Raw genomic sequence first — 27,276 nt, 5'->3', positions numbered from 1 at the left:
GATGAGCTGGATGCGAGTCGAATGACAACCAGTCTTTATTCAAATAGTCCCTTAGGATGTTTGCAGACATACAGACACACGTACATATTTACACTCTTACACACCTCACAGAGCTTGAACCAATAAATTAAAACAAAAAGAGGGCCGGGGATTTTTTTTTTTTTTTTTCCTTTTTCTTTTTTGTCATGTAAGAAACAGCAACTCCCCGAGGCGAGGCTGGGGAATCGCAAACAGAAGCCAACACGGACACAACCCTGCCCCAAAAGATGCAACGACAGCGAGTGTGCTTTTCAGCAGGAGGCCACTTCATACTCTGGCTTCGATGCACTCCAGTTTGACTATTTCCTCCAGCCTGCAGCCCTCAGCTTGGGCACAGTGGCTCAGGTGGGCACTTGGGCTCTCGGCACCTCTAGACTTGGGAGTCTGGGGGCAAGTTGCTGCAGTCTGAGAGTGGGGGGAGTCACACTCATCCGAGGTAATGTCTGGCACATCGTCCGACTGACTGTCGGAGCTCTCCAGGTCGCTCCGTATGCTCTCAGGCTGGGCCAGGGTGATGTCCCAGGTTTTGCTGGCAATGCAGTCCTTTTGCTCACAGCTTTGGTGTTTGCACGTCTGCTCCTGCTCACCATCTTCTTCCTCTTCCTCCTCCTCCTCCTCTTCCTCCTCTTCATTCTCTGCCATTTGGGTGTGGACGTGCAGAGAGTCCTCTGTACTGCTGCCGCTGGCCAGCTGGTAGTGACTTGGTTTGGCTTCAATGTCCACCTGGATCTCCATGTTATTGCACTCCCTGCAGAAACAAGCACTCTTGTGTTACTGGGTAGTGACTGGGTCACCACTGGGCACTGCATCACTGTACTGGGAGGATCACATTTCCCAAACAGAAGCAAGATGCTGCTCATCACCCCACAGCATCAGGGAAACAACAGCACGCACTGATCTCCTTGGGTCCTCTTAAAGGCAGCCAAAATCATCCCCAGGCTGAGCTAGAAACTGAACTGGGAAAGAACCAGAGTCCCCGCAAGCAGCCAGGAACAGATCTTGAGAGTTCTGGGCTGCAGATCCCCTCCTCAGCCTCCACACTGCATGTGAAAGCTGCTCCCAAATTGTCCCCGGTTGTCCTTCTGTGCAAGTAAAAGGATCAATCAATCCACTTGCCAGCTGCAGAAGAGCGGGCTGGTGCAACTACAGTCATCTTGCCACCCACAGCAGCACCTTGCAGAGCACAGATTTTTTCCAGGACACCCACTACCAACTCTCTTCTCACCATCACACGTCCTCCTACCTGTCCTGGGGGTTGTAGGAGCTGATGATGGAACCAGCCATGGCTCGAGTGCTGGCGTTGTCACTGATAGCCCCCAAGCTGACCGAGTCTTTAGGGAAAATCTCCTTCTGGACATCTGCCTGAACTTCCAGCCTGCAAGAAAGAATAGGATTCCTCAGAAATGCCTTAGATGATCCCTGAGGGGCACCAAACAGTCACTGTTCATCATGGGGAAGCAAGAGGGCCTCTGTGCTGGCACAGCTCAGCATGACAATTTTAACCCCAACAGTTCCTCTCATTTAGTCTCCTTTGTGGCTCCATTTAGGTAAACCCATTCTGTTTTCCATGGCAAAGGTAAAGTTGTGTTTATATCTATGACTCACACAATTCCTGTGAAGAACTGATTTCCACAGATCTAGCACGCAGCTGTGATTATATCCGGGCTGCCATATCAACACGTGTCTCTAACTACCCAGCAAACTGACTCACGGGCAGTTTGAGAGTTGAGAGAAAAACTGTGGTGTAACCTCCTGACTTGGAAAGCAGTGACCCCGCTTTCTATAGGCCACTGGAGAACAGGAAACATCAAAGCCTCTAAGCTGAGATCAGAGGACTGGAAGATCTTTAAGCAGGGCACGCAGGCATCACTGTGCTGTTCTCAGTTAACTGGAAGCATCAGCTCTGCAGTTTCAAGGAGCTTAGTAGGGACAGAAACTTCTCTTTTGTCCTCTTTGTAAGAACCAGCCTAGCACTGACTCCAGAAGTAGCCTGGTCTGCCAGGACAAGTTATTCTACAACAGATTAAGATGCAAAAATACGAGCACACAACTCCCAAATCAAAGTAGAAGCACACACAGTCCTGGAGAGCTCCCCAAAATAAGCCTGCTCAACCAACACAGGCTTTGGGAGCCTCTACCCTTTTCTGGCTGTGCCCATGAGTTCAGTTACCTGCTGTACTTCCCCTTGCCTCCCGAGAGGACACCACCACTCAGGGTGCCGCCCGAGAGAGCAGCGAAGCTGGCCGTCTCGCTGTAGTTGCCCTGCATCACACTGAGCCCATCGGTGGGGCTGCCACTGGTGCTCAGCACACTGGTCAGCCCCTCAATGCTGCTTTCGCCAATGCTGGGGTTCTTCAGGGCTCGCCAAGCATCGGCCACTGCGGGGAAGAAGAGCACAGGAGTCGGAATCAGCAAGGGAACCGTTGGGCTGCGATGGCGCTGGCAGAGCTGGGGGACAGACAGCAGGCAGCATGTGCCTCGTCTCAGACTGCCTTCCTGCCTCATCAGGGGCAAGGAAGAGCTGAGATTTGGCTTTGAGAGCCACACAGCTCATCACCGAAGCAAACAACCGCTTCTAGCCAAACCCAGGTAAAGACAGATGTTCAGATTTGGGAAATGCTAAGACCCCCCCACACCATTTCACTAGAAGAAGCAACAACAGGGTCTTGCTTCACCCCCTTCCCTTCACTAGTTATCACGTTACCTGTGATTGGTCCATCATCTTCATCAAATTCGATTTTCACACCCTTTCCATTGGCGGTGCTAACTCCACAGCCACCGCCTCGGCACAGCGAGATCGGCACAACACCATAGACGTAAGCCAGCATGATGGGGACTCCGATACCTGGGGAGTAGGATGTGCTGAGTTAAGAGGAGCTTGAGGCTGAGCTGTGTTGGGCAGACAGAAATGACTCTTTAGGGTAGGGACTCTTTCAGTTGTGTTTACACTGCTTTTAAAGGTCCTAGTTTATAACTTTGCAGATAGACAGAGAAGGAGCCGTTTGTTTGTGCTGCTGCAGAGCAGAATGAAGACACCCCAAGAGCACAGACAGCCTCAGCTGAACCCCCCAAGACATCAGCCACCAAATCAGCCCATAGATAAGAGACAGCTCCAGGTGCCAAGGGACCCCACTATGGGCTGTGGCACAGGCAACTGGTGCTCTGGACAAGGCCTGTGCTGGCTCCAGGACAACTCAAGCATACGAGGACGCGCAGCCTGGACGTGAAACTGGGGGATGTGTCCAGAAAAGCAAACAGCAGCAGTCTGAAAACTCCCCTTTGGCCAGCCCATCTCACAGGGCTGGGCTACCCACTTGTCTCAGTGACTACTGGCCCACCAGAAGGGGAAGGGACTGTACCCACTTACCAACACTGACAGCAGCGATGACGGGAGAGGCAATGACAGACAAGGTGACCCCACCAGTAATGGCCAAGTTCCTCTTGTGCTTAGAAGTCTTCTTTCCCTCATACCTGCTGTGGATCTGATGGAAGGAGAAGCATCAGGTGAGAACAGATCCTGGCCATGAGCAAACACCAGCAGAAGACATTAATAAGCTTGTGATTTTACAGCCTTGTCAGCTGCATTAGCCCTTAAAGAATTTAATCTTGACCACCAATCTCCTCACAGATCAGACCTAGCAGGTGGATTTGTGTTTAAGAAGCAGCTACAAATACAGTGCTGACATCATTTCTTCCCTCTCAACACCTCTTTATCATCACAGACACACAACAGTTTTGGGCAGCAGGTCAGCACTGAAACACACGAGTGACTTATGCAAGCCAAAGTGTGATGATCAGGGTTCAGCCTCTGACCCATAGAGTCCATCATCACAGGATTTGTTAAAAAGGGACCATGTTTCCTCCTTGGGTGCTCCTGGTTCAAGGCAGAGGCACAAGGGCAATGCAAAATGCCTTTGAGAGGATTTCAGCCTGAAGAGCTATCAGCCACCACCTTCCCTCTCCCCACACAAAGCCCAAAAGATAAGACAAGGTTTAAGAGACAACTGAATTTTGGTTCTATGAAAAGATCCACCCTTCATATCAGCTTTACATTTCTGGTCAGATGCCTTGAGTACAGAGAACGCCCCAAAAGCCCCAGATCCCTCAGCTCCAACCTTGTACTCTCCACACTTACCTTCCTCCCGACATACACAGGGATGCCAATGACCATAGCAGGAATGGCAATGCCAGCAATAAGGGAAATGCCTACAGGAGCGCCGATCAATGTGCCCAGCTGCCAGAGAATCTTCTTTTTACGACTCCATGGCTTTTTGCCCCAGAAGGTACAGCCAGAGGGACTTAATGGAAGGGAAAAAAAAATTACATTAACACCACAGCAATTCCCAAGTGTTCCCAAGAACCCCAAGTTCAACTTCCACATGAACAAACCCCAAAACTTTGGAAGCAGACAGACAACACCAAAAAGGTTTCTCTCTTTTTCCCCCCATCAAGATTCATTTGCTCATCAGGGTGATTATGACACTACTGGGACTATGTTTAATATCCAGTGTGCTAAGAGCTCTCAAATGCAATCGTATCAGGAGGAGGTTTTCTTGGTGTGGAAGAGCATCCTCCTACTACAGCGTGGGGAGAAAGTTCAGATCGGTGTGTCAGAAAGGAGAAAATTTTACTGGCTGATTGGAGAGGCAGGAGGACGAAAGGCAAGCATGAACTGGGCTCCTCCGACCAGCTTCAGGGAAGCGTGTGCTACTCCCCTCCTCACCTGAGGTAATGCAGATCCGAGATCTCCTTCATACACAGCCAGCAGAACTCGCAGCCACACACCGCGCACGTCATGTGGTTACAGCTCCCGTCGTTCATCTTGATGATGTAAGCGCTGCATCGCGGACACGGCTTGATGTCATCAGCTACGGGGAGGAAGCATGAGATAGAGTTGGACTCTCTGCTGTATGAAGAATCAACGAGGGGGGATCTCGTTATGGATTGAAACCTTTGTTTTCCGTGCAAGCAGAACACTCTTACTAATCACAGATAAAGCGAGAATGGTTGTGGCTTTAGTTTATCTTCAGAGTGAGAAGATAATATTGATGAGACAGACCCCACCAAAGCCATTTGCCTGGACAGCAGGGACTGAGAACATTCACTTTAAAACCTTATTCCAGCCTTGAACGGGATGCATTCCAGAACATGTTTAAATGCTGGGAACAAGTCATACCTGCCCTGTGCTAGCCAAGGCAACAGCATAAGAACGAGCCATTACTAAATTGCTCCACTGAGGTGATTCATGGGCCAAGAACGACAGAACAATCGGGAGAACAGGGTATTGGAGAAACTCCGAACCTGACCTTCAAAAGCAGCCAGAAGGGGAACAGGGTCTGCAGCCGCACACGTGAGTCTGGTGCAGAGGCTGTCCCGTCCCCAGTCTGCGGCTGGCAGAGCAGGATAAGGGTCCTTCATCCCTTCTTTAATTCAAGCGTCATCTGATCGCAGTTATGCAATGGCTGCACGGTGGTTCAGGGCTTTGCTGGCAGCCTCTGCAACACTCCACAATATGAAAACCAGCTGCTGAGACCAGCTCGCACCTTATTAATCACTATATTGAATCCAGCAAGAACAGGGTGGGGAAAAACCACTGTCTCAAGAACCTCCCTTTCAGTGGCTTAGTGCTAAGCTCTTCCTGGCAGGGATCTCCTTTAAAAGGATGAAAAAACTCAGGAACTAGTTTTTGCTTGCTGGTTTGTACCACAGGCTGCGGCAGTGTCTATGCTGTCCATTATCAGGGCCCTCTAACTGGGGCATGTTGAACCATGACATGACACTAAGCCACTTCTGAACCACCCACGACAGCTCCGTTCTAAGTAAGTGTATTAACATTTAAACTCCTGACATAGAAGGAAAAGCAAGGCGTTTTGTTTGGGGGTAGGACGGGATTTTATGAAATGGCCTTACTGCCCACTTCCAGAGTCGATACACATATTTTTAACGAACACTAACTCAGCAGACACAGCAGCTCCTACCAGGTAGTGTAGGAGTCTGTGGGTTGGCATTTTTTCTGTACCTGACATTACTAACACCTAACAGTGCACGGAGTGAGGCTCTCTGCTCCCAGCTAGGCATGAATGCTACCCTCTAGTACTGCAGCAGGCAAATTTGAAGTTGCAAGGCTAAAAAGTTCAGGGTTTAGATCAGCAAGAAGCGAGAACATTCAAGATCAAAACAGCCACAAGCCTATCTGGGGTGGATGAGGGGAGCTGCCGTGACACGGAAAGACGCAAAACACATCGTCACCTACTGATCTGTCTTGTGCTCTTGGAGGAACCCACCAGCTTTGTTCTAATGCACAGGAGAAGGGGAAATGACTCTGAGTTTCTCAGCTGTTTTCACCCGTGGCTGCTGGAGACCCTCAGCTGTGCTGTGCAGAAGCGTTCCCCGCAGGGCACTAACACCCCCCTGTTTTGACGGGAGGGGATTTTGCACGCAGGTGGCTCTTTTTCTCAGCTTCACAGGCATAACTGCAGTACTAACCAACCAAAAAAACGCGTGACTCCATACCCGGCCCGGATTCTTGTCCGTAACTGAGGCCTGATGTGTGCTTGGTCCGTACTCGGAGCGTCTGTGCCCTTTGCTGGCGGGCCATGTCGCAGGTTTGGTTGGGATGCCATATCTGTTTGCAGTGATAGCAGAACTCCGTCTGGCAGCCGTCCCTCTCGCAGGTCAGCTTGGGGCAGCTGGCACAGCCGTAGGCAATAACCGCGTAGCTGGAGAAGGAAGACACCGGGTGAGTTGGTAAAAGACAAAGTTATCAGGAGACAGTCCAGCGATCCTTTTAATTCAGCCTGCGCAGGGGCGGCACGGGAGGCTGCTGCTGTCTGAGCCGGGGGAAGAGCTGCTGCAGTGAGCTCACAGGCTACGCCGAGCGACGTGTGCTTTTACCCTCGGAGCCTGCAGCAACGTCACCCTGCGGGGCAGCTCAGCCAGTGCCATCGGTCAGCCCACCTCTCCCATCTCATTTATTTCCTCTTATTTCTGATCACTATCCATACAGCACGCCTGCACGCTAGACAAATTCCTGCGCTCTCCAGTCCTGTGGCTTGCACTGCAGGGCCTGGAATTAAGCAGTGCTAATTGGGTTACTTGGGACAGATACCTTTTATACAGACAGCTTACGATAGCGAATTCTCTCCTCAATAACTGCTGGCAGTTCTCACTGTCAATTCACACAGACCAGATTTGTCGTGCCCAGTTATGCCCTGCCAACAGCTTGCTGTTTCTGCTGATTTAGCAGGCTCTTAGGTCAGGCTCACACTGCTCCTTCCAGGCAACCTGTGGCTAAAGACACCTACTCTGGTTCCTTAGGACAGGCACATGGGTGGATGCTATATGGCCTGGAGGAGTCTAGGAAAGCTGAGGATGTCCTGGGCACTTCTATCAACTGAATGATTCTAAAATAAGTGGAACAACAGGGGTTTTAGCAAGCAGCTCTGTCAAGATAGTTGCATGTGGACATCAAGATCTTGTTGATCTCCACAGAATTTCCTTTTTCAAAGAGCATTGAAGAACAAAGCTCTGCCTCTGGAATAAGCCAAAACAGAAGTAAAACCAATCGAATGTGCAAGAGAGGGAGGCCATGTTCAACCAGCTCACTTTTCTGATAGAAGTGTGACACTTCCAGAAGGAAGTGTGCTGTGTACACGGGAGTCTAAGCAGCACCACCAAGCACTGCTATAGGAAAGCTGACTTACAGTCATCTAGGATGAGGTGGTTTCCACTGGCAGGGGCTGAACTCAGCAATTCCAAAAGCACCTTCCAGTTCTGCAACACCAGTATGGCAAAGGGTATTTTTGTTGTTCATCCTCAGTATTTTTGTTAGTGGTCAGAGGAGAATAATTCCTATTTAAGGTTTTATATTTAGAGCTTGTGTAGCTCAAGTTGTATTGCCTCTTCTCAGAGGCAGCAGCGTGAGAACCGCTGAATGTGTCATACCACAATGATTCATATCCCGTGGGAGTTTGAGCAACTTCATCCTGACAGCGTACGACATAATCGCCAAAGCAACAACATCTCTGTGCTGAGCGCAGGGCCGGGAGGCACGACTACAGGGTCTCCACGTGCATCAACGGCTGCACACTCCTGTACGTGAAGCCAATATTCGAGGAGAGACAGGATACAGATGGCCTGGGGGTTTGGGAGGGACAAACCTGACCCACATTGACTCCTATACATCTTGTGTAGGGAAGATCTCACTAAGCATCCTTACCCTGCCATTATCACACAGCCAAAAACCTACCCCTGGCAAAAAAAAAAAAAAAAAAAAAAAAAAAAAAAAAATAGAAAAAGAGAGAGCTTAATCTGACCAGCTGTGTTACAACACACTGCTATTTCAAATCTTAACAGCTGGCTAGGGAAGCTCAGTGTAATACATTAAGCAACCCAATGCTCCAAATTAACCCCTCACTAGATGCGTAGGGTTTTTTAAGACACTGAAGCAAATCCTGTGAGAAATTAAAATTATCACCATTGATATTTTATTCCTAGAGCTGAAATGACATATATCACGAACAAGCTCACAGCTGTGGGGAAAAAAAAACCTACATGGCTGTCTATTAGGGGAAGAAATAACACATCTCTGAATTCAAAGTCAACTAGAAAAAGAATGTTGAAGCGATGTGCCTAGGATTAGCCACGGCAGGATCCAGACGGCCAACACATGTCCCCTCTTCACCCGACCTCAGACACATCGCTGCGTTAAACAGCCACTTCCAGGCTTAACCCCAGCAGACAAAAAAAGGAAACTCTAACTTTTCCCCATGCAGCAACAACAGCAAGTATCTTCCTGAGACCCCAGGAATCGCATGGCTCCGCATCCAGCCCACTCCTTGGATGGCTGCAGGTTCCCTCCATTCCTCCTCCCGCGGCTCCACGGGAGTCAGCGCCTCACCAGTTGCCTCCAGCCTCATTCACTGAGCTCAGCCTACACAGCTCCGTTTCTTTAAAGGTTCTGTTTTTCTCCCAAGCTTCTAGGAGAGATGCAGTGTGACAAACACTAGACAGCGATGCCACCTGATCGTAGCAAGGGAGGGGAAGGGGGAAAGAAGCTGCAAACATAGAAAATGATTTGTACTGCGATTGATGGCGCATCAATTGACCAGTGTTTCCATGGCAACACGCACGGTGTTGTGTTGGTCCTCCTCCTCCTCCTCCTCCCCGGCAGCGCAGCCAGGCTCTTTCATTTACAAAAGGCTGCGGTAAGCGTGGAAAGCACAGGATGCTGCGTGCCACACGCCCAGGGTTTTGTCTGCCATCGCCCAGCAGCCCCTCGCTGCCGTCACCTCTGCGGTGGGTGACACCCAGTGCCGAGCATCGCTGTGCCCCCAGCTCGCTACACCGGCACTACTACGGTGGGAAAGCCTGCTGTAAATAATTCATACCCTGGCTTTACATAAGCACAGCGACACAAGCTCACTGGGAAGAATGAATAGGGTGATTAATTCCTCTCCCTGCCAGAGGGCTGATTCCAACAGCCTTTGTTCGAGGGCTACAGACACACCAGCAGCACAGTCTGTGAGAGCTGCCTGGTCTCCAACAGCCCCAGCGTTGCCTCTTGCTTCTGCTGGGCAGCTCAGAGGAGGACACCCGCGCACGGTGCCTGGCTCACCCTGCTAACTGGCTAACCGGGGAGGAGGCTTCTGCTTGCACAAAGAGCTGTGTGTGACACCAGTCTGCCCAAAGCAACAGTGGGATCAGACTCAGGCTGGGTTACTGTCAAAGAGGCAACGCCCTCCGGGCTGTGCTGGGGCCGGCTCCTTCCAACCAGACAGCCTGGGCGACGTATGTTGCATTTACACCTTATCCTGAGCACAGATAAATATCACAGCAGCCAAAGAGCTGAGATTTGGTAAGCAGGAACTACATTTTCTCTAGCTGGTTAACAGCAGGGACATTCCCTCTGGTACTGCCCTGTGGGCAGCATAACCTGCTCTATCTCCTTGATCTTATGCCCAGTACTATTGAAATATCAAGATCTAGCACTTGATTTTACTTCAGAAAGGAGTAAAGCTGTTGTTTGCTATTAACGTTGCCCTCTGAAGAAACAAGCCCTTATACAGCGATGCTCAGAGGCCATGAAATGGGTAACCTGAGCCAGGTTAGCCGATTTGCATAGGAAGGCTATTACAATGCTCTGATTAAATCTTCACAACCCTCCTACCACGCTTTCCATTCTGTCTACTAGGTCAGACTTTCCTTTCATGTTCTTGCTACCCAGAATTGCAATCCGAGCTGAGTTGTAGCTAAACTTCGCAGCACTTCTCTAAGTTTCCCGAACAAAGCCCTCTTCCAGGCAGCTTTGGCTTATGCTCAAATCGAAACCTAACAGAGTTCATTTGAAGGAAAAGAGAAGAGAAAATGAAAGCAACACGCAGATTACTATAAAGTCATCAAGCTTGGCTGGGCTGACTTCTGGACAGACAGATATTTCCTCACTTAGGCAATGGATAATGAGTCAACATTACTCTTTTGTGCCATGCATCCACATCCTCTCCGGGAAAAAGCGACCGTTTATGGTTCCTTCTTCCCCACTGTGGAAGCTACGGGGTGTCTTCATGCACTGTCCCCATGGCTCGCAGAAATACATGTGGCCAGGAAACTCCATGCTTCCCATTTGTGCAGAACATAAGCTTTCTTTTAAATTAGGGAAACAATGGCTCAGCTAAAACCCCCTTCAAGTCCTATCACTCATACTTGATTTGTCTCTATTTCCACAATCCCCAAGGTCAAATCCCAGTGCTCTAGTGAGGTAGCAGGGATAGACGGAGCATCATTTTGGTACCCAAGGCCCATCAACTGTCCTGAAGGGACTACTGACAAGCAAGTGAAACACATCTGCAGTGAGGGCTCTTTGTGGGTCTTAGCAGAGCCTGAAGTGTGAATCAGAAGCAGCACACCACTGGGGGTTAGCTGCCCCTCCCTCTGCTGTCCTGGAACCCAGGTAGGGACAGACAGCACCCCAGCAGGACAGCAGGTGTGATACCAACCCCAGGACCTGCTGGGGATGAGGAGCATCCCACTGAGACAGTGGGTCCGGGGCCATCCCAGCTGGGATGTCATCCCCAGCTGTCCCTGGACCTAGTAGGGGAGTCACCCTATGGGGACAGTGGGTCCCACCTCACTCAGCTCTTCCAGGATGTGCTGGGGACAGGCAGCACCCCATCAGGGCAGGGCCTCCCTTCCCCAAGCCACCCTGGGATGTACAGATGAGGCAGCACCCTATGGGAACAGCAGGTCCCCCCCTCCCTCAGCTGTCCCAGGACAAGCTGGGGACAGGCAGCACCCCATCAGGGTGGGGGTCTCCCTTCCACTGGCCACCCCAGGATGGAGGGAGGGGGCAGCACCCTACGGGGACAGCAGGTCCTCCCCTCCCAAGCTGTCCCAGGACAAGCTGGGGACAGGCAGCACCCCATCAGGGTGGGGGTCTCCCTTCCACTGGCCACCCCAGGATGGAGGGAGGGGGCAGCACCCTACGGGGACAGCGGGTCCTCCCCTCCCAAGCTGTCCCAGGACAAGCTGGGGACAGGCAGCACCCCATCAGGGTAGGGGTCTCCCTTCCACTGGCCACCCCAGGATGGAGAGAGGGGGCAGCACCCTACGGGGACAGTGGGTCCCCCCCTCCCTAAGCTGTCCCAGGACATGCCGGGGACAGGCAGCACCCCATCAAGGCGGGGGTCTCCCTTCCCCGAGCCACCCCGGGATGCACAGACGGGGCAGCACCCTATGGAGACAGCAGGTCCCCCCCCCACCCCAAGCTGTCCCAAGACGGGGCGGGCAGCACCCCACCGGGCCACCGTGTGTGTATATCCCGTCCCCCGTTACTCACCCGCAGTCGGGGGCCGGGCACCAGCGGCAGTCGGGGTCGGCGGCGAGGCAGCGGCGCAGCATGAACTCCTCGTACTTGGCGACGAGGTGCGGGGAGTCGCGGAGGAGGCGGCGGATGTCGGCGGGGTTGAGGCGCTCGCTGCACTCGGGGCAGCAGATGTTGACGCGGGACTCGGTGATCTCGATGCGCAGGTACTGCCGCAGGCAGGCCCCGCACGACCGGTGCGGGCACGACAGCAGCCGCGGGGCGTTTTCCGCCGGCTGCCGCACCAGGCACAGCGGGCACTCCAGCTCCTCTTCGCCGCTCCCCTCCGGGACCACCGGCGCTTCCTCCGGGGGCGGCGGAGGCGGCGGCGGCGGCGGCGGGGGCGGCGGGGCCGGCGGGGCGGCGGGAGGCGGCGGCGGCTCGGCCTTGGCGCGGCGGCGGCCGCCCGCGGCGGAGGCGGCGGCGGCGGAGAAGACGCTCTGGAAGGAGAGGCGGCGGCGGCGGCCGGGCTTGGGGCACTTGGCGGCTGCCGAGTGGATGGACGAGGAGCGCGGCGACTCGGAGTCCCGCTCCGAGCCCATGGCTACCGGGGCGGTGGCTGCCGATCGACGGTGGTCCACTCGAGGCGGAGGGCGAGGGGTCGGTCCCGAAAGCGACGAGGATCCGATCGCCGCGTCCCACCAGCCGCTGCAACGACGGCGGCGGCGGAGCCGAGTGAGCTCGGCGCCGCGCCCGCCCCGCCCACTGCGCAGGCGCTCCGCCCGCCGGCGCCGCCATTTTGGTTAAGGGCAGCGCCGCCGGGCAGGCCCGAACCCCCCCCGCCTGGTTCTCGTTACGGCGGGGTCAGTCCCCGTCGCCATCCCCATCCCCGTCCTCGCCGCGCGGCAGCTCAAGTGGCTCTGAAGTACCTCAGCGGCGTGGCGCTGCGCGGTAGTGCTGCTCCCCCGTCCCTGCGGCCTGCCTTCCCTCAGCGCCTCGGCCCACCACCACCCCTCAGCAGCTCCGGCTCCCCTCAGCGTCTCGCCCGCCTTGGCCCACCACCACCCCTCAGCAGCTCCGGCTCCCCTCAGCGTCTCGCCCTCGGCCTTGGCAGGGCCGCAGGGCTTCTCCGGAGCATCGCTGCCCACCCCGAGTAGGGCCACCGTGGCCTGCTGCCTTTCCCCAGTCAGAGGCTTCCCCCCCGTCCCAGGCCTGGCGCTGATGGTGGCGTCGGGAAGGAGCCTGGCACTCTCCTGAGGGTGAGTGGACAGTAGTTCCTGGGCAGCGGTTTGGTTTTTAACGTGTCTCTTGTTGGAGAGGGGGGTCAATAACAGCAGGAAACTGCTCTGAATTTATTCACCCAGCTGGAGCATCTTCTCCCTGGCTGCCGAGCCCTCCTTTATAATACTTACAAAGAGTCGTGTGGAGATCTACTCTCCCAGAAACTTCCCCCAGTGCAGGGTTTAGCTTCTTTCATACACTGAAACTACAACCCCCATTCTTATTGCAGTCATGCAAAAATTTAAAAGCCTCTATTTCTTTCCAGGGTTCCCCCATGCCCACAGGGGTCTGCCAACCTCATCTCCAGTTCAAAGGCAGATAAGCTAACGGGAAGGACACTGCCTCTTATTATGCAGGGGAGGCGAAGCAGAAATATCTGTGGTGTCTATGAAGTGCGTGTTAAATTGGCACAGAAAGGTCTGCTTTCCCTGCAGACTGTCAGCTTCTGACTGGACAGACTGTAGTTATTCATGTGACAGGACAAGTGTGGCTTCGTCGCTGTCTCCCAGCTATTGCCATTCCTGAAATAATTTCTCTCAGCAAAGCCTATTTGCATAGTTATTACCAGGCTCCTTCCCAGCTGTGGAGGGCCCCGTTCAGTGCCTCTGGGGTAGAGAACAAGGTTTAGCGAACCGAACCCACGCTGACAGTCGAAAGCGCCTGGGTTTCTGTGCTCACGCTGCCTGACTTGCTGTAGGCAAAGAGCCCGTGCCTGTCTGTACAGCAGGGATAATGATGACACTTTCCCATTTGATAGATGGATGGATGAATGAAGGGGCAGAGGGAGTAAGAGCACACAAATGAAGCTTTCTCCTCTCCTAATACCCTTCAGCTCTCCTGTTACCTTCCCTGTGTTTTTCTTCATTAATTCTGTGCCTGCCATACACCCTCACTTAGTGCTTATCCCAAGATGCCCGCTGCACCCAAGTCCTTCCCTAGAGCTTATGTTCCCCAGACATTTGTCAGCTCTCCCTCACCTCTGCTGCACTCCAGCATTCCTGCCACAAAACATATGGCTTTGGCCCAGCTGGAAGTTCTGAGCCAAACTTAGAATTGGCCTCAGAGTGTTAAATTCCCTCCTGGGATCAAGAACTCTGTTATTAGCGAACAAATTTATCAAGGGAGCCAAAAAGTTCTGCTACAAGGGTGTCTGTGGAGCGCGTTGTCTCTGAGCAGTGTGAGTTGCTGAGCTCTGGTCCCTGGCAGGCTGTGGGCAGGCATGAAGATGCTTAACATTTCTCTGACATTTGTGATGTGGAGCTCCTGGAGTGAAAGGATCCTCTCCCCATCTCACTGGCAGGAAAGGAAGGCCAGAGAAAGAAAGGAGAGATGTTGTACTGGTATAAAACAAGATTATATTGAATTTAGCTATTCCTGTCTGAAACGAGCCAGGTACGAGGCATCTTTAAATGGCTGTCGCTACCAATCTGTAGCAGAGGCTGTCTCGGTTTGATGATTTCACTAGAAAAATCACACTCCTGACTGAAATAGAGAAACCTGAACAGGACTTGTGTGTGGGACGGATCTCCCAGACAGCGCTCTGACAGCTCAGCCCTACGTCCTTTTCAACGCAAGAGCACAGACTGTAACTAATTGTGGGAAGGTTTCATCTCAAAAGCTAATGTGAGACAGGCCTGAATTACCAGTAGTGCAGACACAAACAGAGAGACAGAGAGCAAAACCATCTGGAGTCCCTGGGAAAGGCATCAGCTCTCAACGTGCTGATGGGGCAGAAATGACTCTTCATTCCCTTATATGAGGAATCATGATACAAACAGGACTGGGGGAGGCCAGGGTAAATCCAAGGCTCTCATGCTGACTTCAGAGCCATCTTCCCTGCTCCTGAGCTGCGCAGACCTCTTGCCAGTCTTTATATGTTTAAGGGAATTCAGTGCTTTTGTGGAGCTCAGAGATAGACTTCTAACTGTCCTGACCCTCCAGACATACCATCTACTTGAAAACAAGTTCTCCATGGCCAAGGTGTCTCTCCGTGGCGAGTTACCGTAGCCCTTGCCAGGAGCAGAGGCTCTTGCTCAGCGTGTTCCTGACTAGGGAGCAGTTTGAATCCAGTAGTTTGTTTTGATTCAAACTGGGAAAAAAAAGCAACAGCCAGGACGTGAGGCTGGGAAGAAGAGCGCATGGAAACAGGCTGCCAGGGAGGGGAGGAAAGAGGCTGATTGGAAAGTCAGTGGAATGGGAGGGAGATCAGAGCAGTCCCTCCCTGGAGCTGCAGGGACACCGTCACCAGTCTGACCGTTTAACTCAGTGATATTTGAAAAGATAAACAAAAGCCAAACAAAAAAGAAAAAAAAAAAAAAAAAGAAAGGGGGGGAGGAATTCAAATGCTTCAGTGAACCACTCTGCAAATTCCAGCTCTGATAGGCAAATTTGCTTTTGCTTACGCTGGCAGAAAGCTGGAAGACTGCTGACTTCTGACCGTGCTGCTTAAATCAGTGCAGGATTTGGCACAGCCGACTTTTAAAGGTGCCTGAAAATGCTGTATGTCCCAGGAAAGCTTCCAGCAGCAGTGTGGGACAGGCTTTGTCCAGGCACCCGTTGGAGTCAGCCCACACTGTCCGGTCGTGTTCCCAGGCTGGATGGAGCAGCTGGGGAGGCTGGGCTGAGCCTGGTTTTGGGAGGCACAGGGCCACTTTCCAGAGAAATATCTTGGCCACCCACACCCCCAAAACTCCCTGCGAAGCAGAGTGACAGCTCTGTCCCTGGCTTCAGGGAAGAAGAGCCTCTGGTGATGTGATGAAAACTCCCCTTCGTAATTCAGAGAGTGAAAGCAGAGGCTGGCTGCTGGGAAGGGATTGCAAAATTTAGCTCTCAGACTGGGAGTATTTGCATAGTGGGACTGGGGTGTGCCATGGCCAGGAATATTGCTACTTTGGGGTGCTGGCAGGCAGGCGTGCTGGCTTTGGTTTGAAGCTGATAAAACAGAAACTCCGGCTCCTACCACGTCTCCTTTGCCTGCTCCCCCTTTCCTGGTTACCCAGATATCACAGGTGTGGTAAATAACTGCCTGTTGCTCTCATCACTGGCCCGCAGGACACAGGGGGATGTTGAAACAGCTATTTCAGGACACACAAAGATTCAGTCTGCCTGAAACCTCCAGGTCATTCTGGCACTGAGGTGTGAACCTCTCCCTGGAACAGACTCTTTTCTCTAGAAGTATGTGGGTCTCCTCGGGGCTTCTCCCTCTTTACCCAGGCAGGCATGGGCCTGGGTTCATTTGTCACAGGCTGCATCGCAGAGCAGATGGAGTTAAGAGAAAATCCAGCTCATGTTGCTGCTTTCTGAAATAGCCACAGACACGACGAAATCGGGAAAGGAAGGGAACAGCTTTACACCAGGAATTCTTCCTTATTGTTGGGCAAGGGCACTCTGGAATGACTCAGCTTCAGTCTCGCTGGGCAATTTGAGACCTTTGGCCCTGCTTGGGTAGGACAGCCAGGGCTGTTAAAGGGATCCAGATACATCAGGATTCACTGGTTCCAAAATACAGATGACAGTTTCAAGGGTCTGTCTCCCGAGCACCCACCATGAGGCACAGCCAGGTATGTGCTGTGACACCTTGCAGACAAACCTGAGAGGTTGCTGTAGTCACAGCATCTAGATGAAGATGAGAGGGGCAGACAGACCCAAGTAGCACAAAGGTAGATTTAAACCTCTCAGAGGTGCAATGGGGGGGTCTCGTTCCAACTCCCTGCCCTGAAGAGTCGTGCCAGGAGCATGTGGGCTTCCCTTACTCTTCCTCTTAAGGCCTCAGCTCCACTTGGTGCAGAGCAGGAATGGCAGTCTTGGTTTGTCAGAGGGGTTCAGTGAAGCATAACCCTGAGAGCTTTGAGATCTGTGGTGAGGGATGCTTTGCATTCACAAGGTAGCAGCTGTGTGTTCAAGAACTGAAGCTCATTGGGGTCATTTTCTGCCAGGGCCCTGGGGAAACACTGGTTTGTAATGACATGCACTCTGATAATTTCTCAGATGGAGATGTCATTAACGGTCGTTTATGTCTCTCCAGGGAGGAACCCAGTGGCTGGGGAGGGCCCTCCCCAGTGAACAAATCTGCACACACTTTCTGGGTTGATCTAGTTAGTTCACGTTCTGTTTGCCTCTTTTGGTCTCCTGAGATGTGTTCAGGGAAGGAAGAGATGATTCTGCTTGGCTCCCTTCTTCTCTGCTGGACTTAAGAAGGACTGACATTCTTTTAAATAAAGAGCAAAAGGCAGGAGATGGCAGCCCTGGGATCAGAAATTTAAGGCTCTTCCAAGAGGATTGTTCTGGTTTACTCTGCGGTTACACCTCCTCACCCCTCCATCTCCCCATCCCACTCTGCTCCATCCTAACACCCACATGCACAGTGCATCAATCTTCCACTCCCTGCTGTGACTTTCCGGGGAAGATGCTGTCATGTGAAATCCTGGGAGAGAGTTACCACATGGAGCTCTCTGAAAGCATCGCGCGTCCCTTGCAGAACAGGCCTGCAGTCGAAGGAACGCTGTGCTCCCCCTCCTTGAAATCCTGAATGTGCTTGTGGATGGAGCTAGGGGGGAGCGGGGAATCATCTTGTAAGCTTGGGAGCCGCCTACACACATGGCAAGTCTTGTCAGCGGCTGATAAAAGAGGTGGGAGGTGGGGACATTTTGAGGGGGAAGAACTTGGATGCCCACATCGCTCACCATCCTGTCTCCTCCAGGGCTTAGCCAGCCAGGAGAGCCATGGCTTGGCTCCGTCACTGACACACGTGCCTTCAAAGGGGACCCTGAACAGGAATGCAGAGATAACTACCTTCTACTTCAGCAATGATGTAAAGGTAGGGAGCATTAAGCAATTGCTTATAATAGTAATCTGGCATGCTTTCCCCTCTACAAAAGAAGCATTTCCTTTTGTAATAAAAGCACAGGCTGTTCTGATTTCTCTATACACTTGCTGTCCTGCACACTCACTGTACTGCTTTGGTGATAAAGGTAACAATGATCCCCACTCTTAATTCACTCTTACTGGTGACCTGCTATCCTTAATGATAGGGGATTTATAACTGAGAAGGTTTAGCACAGTTGGGTGCTGCCATCAGGAAAGTGCTGGTCTGATCCCTACATTATGAGGAAGCAGCTAGACTCCCTCCTCACCCGAGTTGTTAAACAGACAATTACGTGTTTGGTGTTGGCATAAACACAGGCAAATTAGTCACTGGAGAAAACCCCAGTGCCTGTGACAGCTGATTGTGGCTAGAAGAAAGTGGGGGTGACAAACACCTCTGACAGCAGCTGCCTGTTTGGGGCACACTGTGCCGGGGTGGCAGTGGCTGGACACACAGTGGGCAGACCCAGGTGCCACCAGCAAGAGGCACAGAGATGGTGTGACAGGGCAGGAACCTAGCACTCGCTCTGGAGGCTCTCCTCTGTCCTCACTCCCTAATGGCAGCTGTTTTCTGGGGTGTTCAGCATCTTGCAGGATATGAGCAAACCTGGCTGCACCAGAGGCTGCAAGGATCAAGGTGAAATCAGGAGGACCATTCGTGGAGGGCTGAGGAACGGTTTGTTCTGCCCTCAAGAAAGTAGATGCAGAGAAGCTACAGCACTGTCATGGGGCTTGATTTCTGCAAGGAGAATGGAGTGAGGCACTGGCCTGATTTCCAGGAAAGGAGAACAGTGTGTCACAGAGAAGGCATTGAAAAGACCTGAGGCTTCTGCCTCAGCTTTCTGTCTCGCTCCTGCAGACACGTGGGTGCTTGGGAGTTCAAAAGGCTGAACTGGAGGCTGTCTTGCAGCTGGTGCAGGAGAGGAAGCTGTGAGCTTCTCCTGCAGAGCTTCTGGTGGTACAAAAACCACAAACGGTGTCCCTGTCTCTGCTGGAGACCCCTGCATGGCTCAGCATCTTTCTCCCTCCAGCACTGACTTTTGCAGTGGGAGTTTGGGAACTGGAGCTAGGCGGGAAGGCTTGATACAAGGAACTTGCTCTAGTCCCAGACCCCCAGAGAGATACTGGCGGCCCTTCAGCAACATCTCAAAGCCTCACAGCATCTCTGATATCCTTTCCAGCTGGTGCATCCTACAAACACAGGTAGGGCTGGGCACACCACACATTTCCTCCACCCGACCCACCCATTTCCTATTTTCTGCAGACATGACAACTAGTGAGTTAATCCTGCAGGCCATAAACTAAGCTGTATTAGCAGACACCATCTGTCCTTTTTCATTTGTTGATGCACGACCTATTTTGCTGTGTAGTGGAGCAGGCGCTGCAGTTTTGGGGCTTGCATGTTGCAGTGTCCCTGTTGCCAGGGTGTAATCCACTGCTCACAGTGACCTGCTAATGGGAGAAGGCTCCAGTGAACTGGGCACCAGGGGGACCTGCTGTCATGGGCAGGTGGTGGCTGAAGCCTGTCCCTATGGCTGCGTGGCCTCAAAGGAGGTCTGAGCCCCAGTCCCATGAAACACCAGTTAACACCTGGGAAGAGAAAGATCTCAGCAGAACTTCCAAGGACAAGAGCATGACAAGCCTCAGCAGGGCCTCTCCTTACCTGGAGCCCCTTCAGCAATGGCCATGGGAAGGTCACTGTGAAATCACACCCCCTTAAACCACCCAACCTTCACAGCCCTGCTTGAGCCCAGGGAGGACTGTTTTCATCTTGGCAGGGGAGGATACACATCCACACTCCCTCACTTGCCTGCAGGTCATTGCCATTGTGGGGAGAGACTCAAACCTCTCAGGTCTCTTCAGGACCATCTGGGAGAACTTTAGCATGGGACTTAAACCCTGCATCTGCTCCTGAGGACACAGATGTGGTGCTTCTTTCCCCTGAGTAACACTGTCTCGGAGGCAAAGTTTCCAAAACACCACCCTGGCACTTCCAGAAGTGCTGTAAGACAGAAATCATTCTCATACCAAAGTGGGGTTCGTGGGAACAGGCCATGTGGTGTGCTCAGCACTCCAGCCATGCTGCTCTGGCCTGGAGTAATTCCTGTGCTTTACAGAAACTGAGCAATGACAATCTCAACAGGACAGGGAAAGACAGGAAGAGAATTCTCTCCTGATTGCTCTAAGAGAATCTGGTCGTGTCTTGGAGCAGCCTGGTGACCCTTGTCTGGGTACAGAAGTGCAGACATTATTAAAGGCCATAAAACCATCAGGATACTTCCAAGCCAGTCATCATATTTGACTTAACCAACTGTCACAGCAATTCCAAAGGTTAGCACCTTGCTGCGTGAACCCACATTTCCTCCCAAATTTACCAACTTTTTATTTAACTTGGCGCTGGTGGCAGAAATTTCCCCAAGCTCTGAAATAAAGAGCTCGGAACTTCTGTCATTGTGTGCTTTTAGGATTCAGGGGGGAACTGAGCACAGGAGGCTTGGTGCTAACACACTGATCTGTTACACAGAACCAAGGCGGTCCCTAACCTCTGCCTGGGGACCCAAAAGCAGACGGGGAATTTTCAGCTTCCAGCTTTACCACACAACAAAAGTGGAAGGAGTTATTCAGACTGACCTCGGCATTAGCCAGACAACTTCTTTCTGAATTAGCTCAGTTGCAGCATTTGGGCTTTCCGAGGAACTCTCAACCTGCTGGGTAGGATGTGGCCTGAATCCACCCACTTCTGTGCCACCAGTGTCCTCTGAGTAGTCAATGCTGGCTGCTGCAAGGACAGTGCAAGGAAGCTGACATGGAGTCACTTCCCTTTCCTGCTAGTTCTGCTCTTTTCTCTTAGAAACTGGTTTAAGCTCTGAACCTCAGGGTTTCCTACCCTGCTGCAACTGTAATCAGTGGTAACTTCTGCAGTCTCGCTGCCTACAGAGATGCTCAACCCCTACACAAATCTTTCTGAGCTTTGGAAAGCCGCAGCTTCCAGTAGCAATAAGCCCCGCCGTCTCCTTCCCATCTTCGCTAAGCTTAGCACAGCATGCACACCCTTGTCCATGCTGTGGACACTCACTTGGCCTCTGCATCAGATGTGACAAGAAATAATGACCTTCCTGCAAGATGCTGTGATGTCCCTACTGCTTTCCTGCAAGGTGTGATCTCCATCCTGCACTGTGGGGAGAGGGGACAGTAGCTGGTGTCAGGATCTTTGTGCTAGGAACAAGGTTTACTTGCAGACTGACAGCTTGGGGTATAAATCCTCACAGCAGGACTGCTCCCAGCATTTCTTTTTCCCTTCTTTGTGCTTTGGGAAGAGAATTGACTCAAGAATTGTATTGATCTGAGGCCAAGGAACAAACATCCCCCCTTTACAGGCCACAGCCACGGGCCCCTCCTGTGTGCCAGGTGAGGAAGAGGAGCAGGGAAGGACAGTGCTTCACCAAGACTAGAATGTACCCAAATCCGTGACTACTGTCAGGAGGTGGGAAGAGGAAGGAACAGCCCATGCGGTCAGCCCTGGAAAGGGCAGTTCCTGCCGAGAACTGGCTGGGGAACATTCCCATTTTCATAACCAGCAACAGCTGTCAAAAGGGGAAAGAAGAGTGATTCTGGACCCTGCCAGCAGCACCTCCCATCTGCAGCCAGGCCGGGAGAGCAGCAGAGTGCTCCCAGCACAGCCCTCTGGCCCCGCAGCAAGGAAAACGTGTGTCATTTTCCAGAGGGCTGAGCCAGCACTAACCAGGTGGGAAATGTATGAGTGTCTCACTTTGAAAATCAGCTCGATCAGGGTTCCCTTGTCTCAGATGAGATCTTTCCCCAGCCTGATCCTTGGCTGCCAAGCCCCTGCCCACAGCCTGGTTTAGTCCAAGGCTGCTCCCCTCAGTGCTCTCTTCTCTCTGCAGCAGAACAAGGTGGGCAAGGGGAGAGGGGAACTGGAGTTTGGTGCGTCCTTTATTCCTAGGCCAGCATGGAAGGGTAAACAGGGTTTTTTCTGCTGGGGTTTGCTGCTGACCCATCCCTTCCTTCCCCCAGCCTGATGCCATGACCACAAGCCCATTCTCTCTAACTTCTCTTCAAGCAGGGACCACCTTTACCACAGCCAGGAAATTCCTCTTCTCCCTCCCTCCTCTCCCTCACCTCTTCACCACCATGAGAAACCCTCTTCCTTCTCTAGGGCTGATGTCATCTGTGGGTTGTCTTAGCTGGTGTTTAAGCAAACTAGCCCCTGTGCTGTCTGAGGAGGCTGGACTGTGCACAGCAGAAGATTGGGTAGGAGGTTTCTGGGGTGATCAGCATACACTGAGACCTCAAATGTTTCTCTGAAGTCAGGCCCTGCTGTTGCTCCATAGCATCCTTCTAGCAGGGAGCCAGCAGCTATGACTGTCTTTCATCTGTCCAGCCCTGCCCTCTCCGATCCAGGCTGCCATCCCAGTTCTGCTGAGTACCAGGAAAAGTCCAGTGCCTTCTACTGGAGCAGCAGTAGGTGCTTCCCAGCTGACTTGGAGATACAGGATCCCTCCCCAGCATAAGCCCTGCAGTCTCTTAGAGGGCAACTGTTGGCAATAACAACCCTACTTAAACAAAGCAGAGACAGCCTGACTTTACATGTCCTCCTCTGCCTTTCCTTGCCCCCCTGCCATCATGCATATTTAGGGAAAAGCCTCTCAAGGCAGTGCTGACTCCTGCGCTTCCCACTGTACGTGCAGCTCAGCCACAGCAACATGCTGTGGTTCACGTAGCTCTGGGTCCTGCTCCAACTATTCCCACCCACTTTCCATGGATCTCCTGCAGGATTCACAGCCCAGCACCCAGGGGTGCTGCTCATCCCCAGACACGTAAGAACATTGCTCTCAGCATGGGATGAACCCCAAAATTGCAGCTGGAAAACCTGGCAGTGGACATGGAGCAGAGCCCTGTCCCTGGGCTGAGGACCAAGAATGCCTCTTTCCCATCTGACAAGCCAAGGCTTTGAGCCCTGCCAAACCCCAGTGTTTGTTTCTGCATTTGGCAAGCAAGAGATGGCAACAAAAGCATGTGCAAGGCAGAAAGAGGAGTTCCAGTGAAGGAGGGATGTGGGTTTCTCTTGGGTCTCCGTGACCTTTTCTGGTTTGGAAATAACAGAGATGTGCAGAGACACTAACAATGCACAGTGAGGGTGTTTCAACTGCCCCAGCAGCAGAACAAACCCTGTGGCCTCCTTCAGTCAGAGAAGACTGGAGCCCTGAGCCACAACCCAGCCTTTGGCTGCTGGGATGGAACCAGTGGAAATCCAGCTCCGGGGAGTTGGTGCCTTTGCCTGTTTGCAAGGAAAATTTATTTGCAGCCATGGAGCCTTACTCTGGGCACCTTATCTTCCAGCCCTGGTTCTCTGGAATATAAGTCCTGCTGTGTGATGGCAACAATTTTTCTTCTGCTGGCAGCAGCTGAGCCAAGCTGTCTTGGAGCCCATGGACTGGGAGTTGTATCAGCAATGCCCTTGGCCATGAGGTTCCTATTGACTCTGTCCTCACTGCCCTTCTTACAAAAGCAAGCACAGAGAATGAGCTGTTGGGGCAGAGCCCAGAGAGAAACTAAGGCTGAAGACAGTCAGATGGCTCCAGTGATTTCTCCATGTGCCTCCAGCCTTTCTTGCTTAACCTCAGAGAGAAAAAGTGACTCTGGCAGGAGGAGAGAAAAGGAGCCCGGTTCTGTACAGATAGGTCAGGAAGGCACCTAGATCCCCCCAGAGCTGAGAATTAAGACCAAGTTCATAGCAAGAATAGAAATACTGATTTGGCCAAAGGAATAACATTTCACTTGAGAACCAGAGAACAACTGATTACTCAAGTAAACTCAGCTATTAAACAAACGGCTAAGGAAATGTCAGCCTGGGATAAGGGAGAGGAAAAGGGACTCCAGAGTGGCCCAGGCAGTGGAGGGAACACACCAACCCACTGCCCTTGACTCAGCTGCTGCCCTGCCTGCTCTCAATGGTACCAGATAAGGAGGGAAAACAAACATAAGGTAGATGCCTGTGAGAGCCCCTGCACAAGGAACAGGAAGAGAGTCACTGCAGTGGAGTCATGGCCATGATAGACTGTGGAACAGAAAGGATTAAAACGTCTCACAGGACCTGGCTCCGCTTGCAGGGCCCTCTCTGGACACTGGCACAAGGGCAGCTCCTCCTGGTGCCTGAGGCCTCTGCAGAGGGTTGCAGGTCCACAGTCCTCTTTTCCCAGGAGCGCTTGTGTTGCAGGCTGGGTACCAACACCCAGCAGAGCACAAGTTCCCATTTATTGTATTTCTATGTTACTGTATATCTAGCGGTGATGGGCTACGGTAGCAACCAAACACACTGGTAATACAGTACAGCTGTGGAACAGGAATGCATGAAAGGCACTAGGAGCATGTCAGAGAACTCAGCTGCTTCAGCTGATGTGCAGATGCCAGGCTGTGTAATATTCACATGATCATCTCTTTTGCAGTGTAGGCAAGTATAGGGGGAACAGCAAGGAGAGCCAGCTGAGCAGTGGAGAAGGTCAAAGACTAGGAGGGTTGACTTGGCCTTTCAGGTTGTAGGAGGTCCTGGTGCCATTCCCCGACTAAATTTTGAATAACCTTGAAAAAATCAAGTTGAAACATGACTTAGAAGCAGTCTTAGTTGCTATAGTGGCTGGCCATCCAGAACTGCAACCTCAGGGACTGAAACTGCAGAAAAGCGGTGTTAACTCCTTACTGCATGCATCCCAAACCACCCCTGGGAGGCTGGTTCAGGCTGTGCCCAGCAAGATCTCACCAGGGAGCACCTGGGCCCATCCAGAGCCACCTTCCTCCCACCACAGCTGCCCTGCACAGCACTGAGGGCTGGCCTCTAGCAGGAACTCTCCTCCCCTGCCCGCCCACATCAGAGGCATGAAAGGCAGATGGCCACACAGCCAGCTAGGTGACAACGCCACAGCCTGCTCCTAAAAACTTCCAAGCGTGGGGTCTCCAACCCAATGCTCTCCCAGAAGTCCCACACAGCAGCACGAGCTCTTTCTGTTTGCAGAGTTACCATAAAATAAGCAGCAGTACAGCCACCCCTGGACACTCCCAAATGCTCCCTATAGGCCCAGCATCTGTGCCTTCATGGGGGAAGATGGTGTACCTCACGGCAATAGCCTTTCCTAATTAAAGAATATTTATGCTCTTTATTGCAGTTCTGCAATACTTGAAGCATTCCCGGCTGCATTTCTCGATGGCCACACTGCTGTCCCCAGCCTTTTAAGTAACATGTGACACATGGGATATGCGTGGAAGTTATTTCAGCAAAATGGTTGTGACAAAAGCATTGGCCTCTTCCCTGTTCTTGGATTTCAAACTAGGTTTCCTCATCCCTACTGAGTTTTGCTTTACGCCTCTTCCATCCCCACCCCAGTACTGGTTTCTGACACTGTCAGAGGTTACCAGCAACGGGCTTCTGAGCCCAGATGAACTTTCCTCAGTCCGATACACACTGAGGATGCTGACTGGCAAAAGTCAGCTTAGTACAGATTGAGTGGGTGCTAATGAACTCACTTTCTAGTTAGCTAATGTACTGCAGGACACTGCTGCCCCACCTGCATGTAGGTGTAGAGTCCATACACCCCCCTGCTGTGGAATCGGAGCTGTAAACCCACCAGCTTTTGGCTTAGGAAGAGAGATGAAATTCACCCCAAGGCCATGGGCCAGCACAGCACATAGGTACTGCTGGCATGCTGCAGGGCACAGAGGTGACCGTCACCCCTCGTTCTCTCTGCTAGCAGATCAGATCCCGTTATGCAACCGTTACGCTAAAAAGCAATACGACATCCAGAGCAGTTTCAAGGACTTTGGTATTTTGCCTTCCAGGTCTGCAGATCCCCAGGATCCACATCCAGGGAGCTCCCAGCAATAATTGTGCACCTGGCTGCCCTCCCCAGAACTATTGCTTCCTGCACAGACAGGATAAGTGCTGAGGCTGCTAGAGATGTGTATTTTAGGATTCCCACCCAGAACACATGCTGCTGGGCTCGGTCCCAGCACATCAGCTCTGCTTACAGCCTCCTATTAGCTAGATACAGCTCAGGGGGACCACATTTCCCAACTTCTGATTCATTTCATCAATGATTTGTGCTCTAATCCCAAGAAAGAACTCTGGTCCCCTTCTCCAGAGAGGGACCAGGGCTGCTCCCCAGTCCCTTTAGCCCATCCTGGAGGTGCAGGTACACCCCTGGCTCTCGCCAGCAGCACAGTGTCAGTGACACACACTGGTATCCTGGGGGAACGTGTTTGCAGTTTCTGCACCAGCCAGCGAGGCTCTGACCCGGTCTCACTGTCCAGGAACCAAGTCCTGCTCTGCCAGGCTATTAGGGTATTGTATAATATTGCTGCTGCCCAAGAGCCTTCCCACATCAGCCAGAAAGATGCCGAGGCAGGCTCCGATCCCACCCTGACCCGCTGCCCCCCAAGCGTCTTACCTTTCCCTGGAGCCCACTCCCGATGCAGCTCTCTTCCCTCCGCAGTCTCCCTGGCTCTCCTTTTCCCACTCCCCTTCCCTCTGCGCCACCTCCCCGGCATGATGTCAGCGCAGCCCTGCCTCCGCAGCCTCCCCATCACACCCCTCCACAGCCACGCAGCCGCCCATCACACCCCACTGCTGCTTCCCTTCCCAACGGTTGCCACAGCGACAGGAGGGGGAATCCCATCCTCTGGTCCTCCACCTCCCAGGGCCTCGGTTGGTATCACCCACTGCAGCTCTTCCTAAAGAGCCTGGAGACCACAGGAAGGACAGGGTGACAACTGGGAACAGCAGCAGGCAAAGGCCAGCGATACCAGTATGGCTTTGGGGGAAGCCGTGGCTCAACATACCTAGGAGGGAAGGGAGAACAGAGGCAATCGTGGGAAGCAAGCTCAGACAAAACAGGCACTCACCTTCTCCACAGCAGTTACCACCCACGTCCCCAGGGCTGTGCCCACGCTCTTCCCCCCTTTCTACCCTCTCTGTTCATCGCTCTCAGCCAGTTCTTTGTTCCCCAGCCCAACGCAGTCTTTCTGTTTCAGAGCTACGCACATGTGTACCGTGATTGTACAAACTCTCTACAGACAAGGGATTTGTGCTGCTTGCCCACAGCAGGCACTCTGTAGTGACTTCTCACTCCCAGGTCAAGGTCAGGGATCAGGTATCGATCAGAAACTTAAGACCAGCTCCAAACCAGACCATCAGGAGTCAGTGGACTCATTACTAACCGCAAATCCACAGTGAAAGGTTTTTCTGCAATCTCTCTTTCGCAGATGGTTTCATCAGGAAGAGAGAA

The 27,276-nt window shown here is 52.4% G+C and overlaps 1 protein-coding gene across 1 annotated transcript; it reads right to left on the bottom strand.

The window, feature by feature from the left end:
* Positions 1-17: 17 nt before the first annotated feature.
* Positions 18-27,276, bottom strand: RNF19B (ring finger protein 19B). The gene is made up of 10 exons (XM_033003223.2): positions 26,440-27,276; positions 11,873-12,544; positions 6,553-6,758; positions 4,763-4,907; positions 4,175-4,337; positions 3,407-3,521; positions 2,744-2,884; positions 2,210-2,417; positions 1,283-1,414; positions 18-787 (listed from the first exon to the last, which is right to left on the bottom strand). The coding sequence occupies exons 2-10, from the start codon at positions 12,436-12,438 to the stop codon at positions 307-309; spliced, it is 2,157 nt and encodes a 718-aa protein (XP_032859114.2). The 5' UTR covers positions 12,439-12,544; positions 26,440-27,276; the 3' UTR covers positions 18-306.

This window comes from Tyto alba, unplaced genomic scaffold, assembly GCF_018691265.1.
Source record: "Tyto alba isolate M040663 unplaced genomic scaffold, T.alba_DEE_v4.0 Super-Scaffold_20, whole genome shotgun sequence".
Lineage (NCBI taxonomy): Eukaryota > Metazoa > Chordata > Aves > Strigiformes > Tytonidae > Tyto > Tyto alba.
Note: the sequence above shows the minus strand (reverse complement) of the source record. Positions and strands in the feature narration are given on the sequence as shown.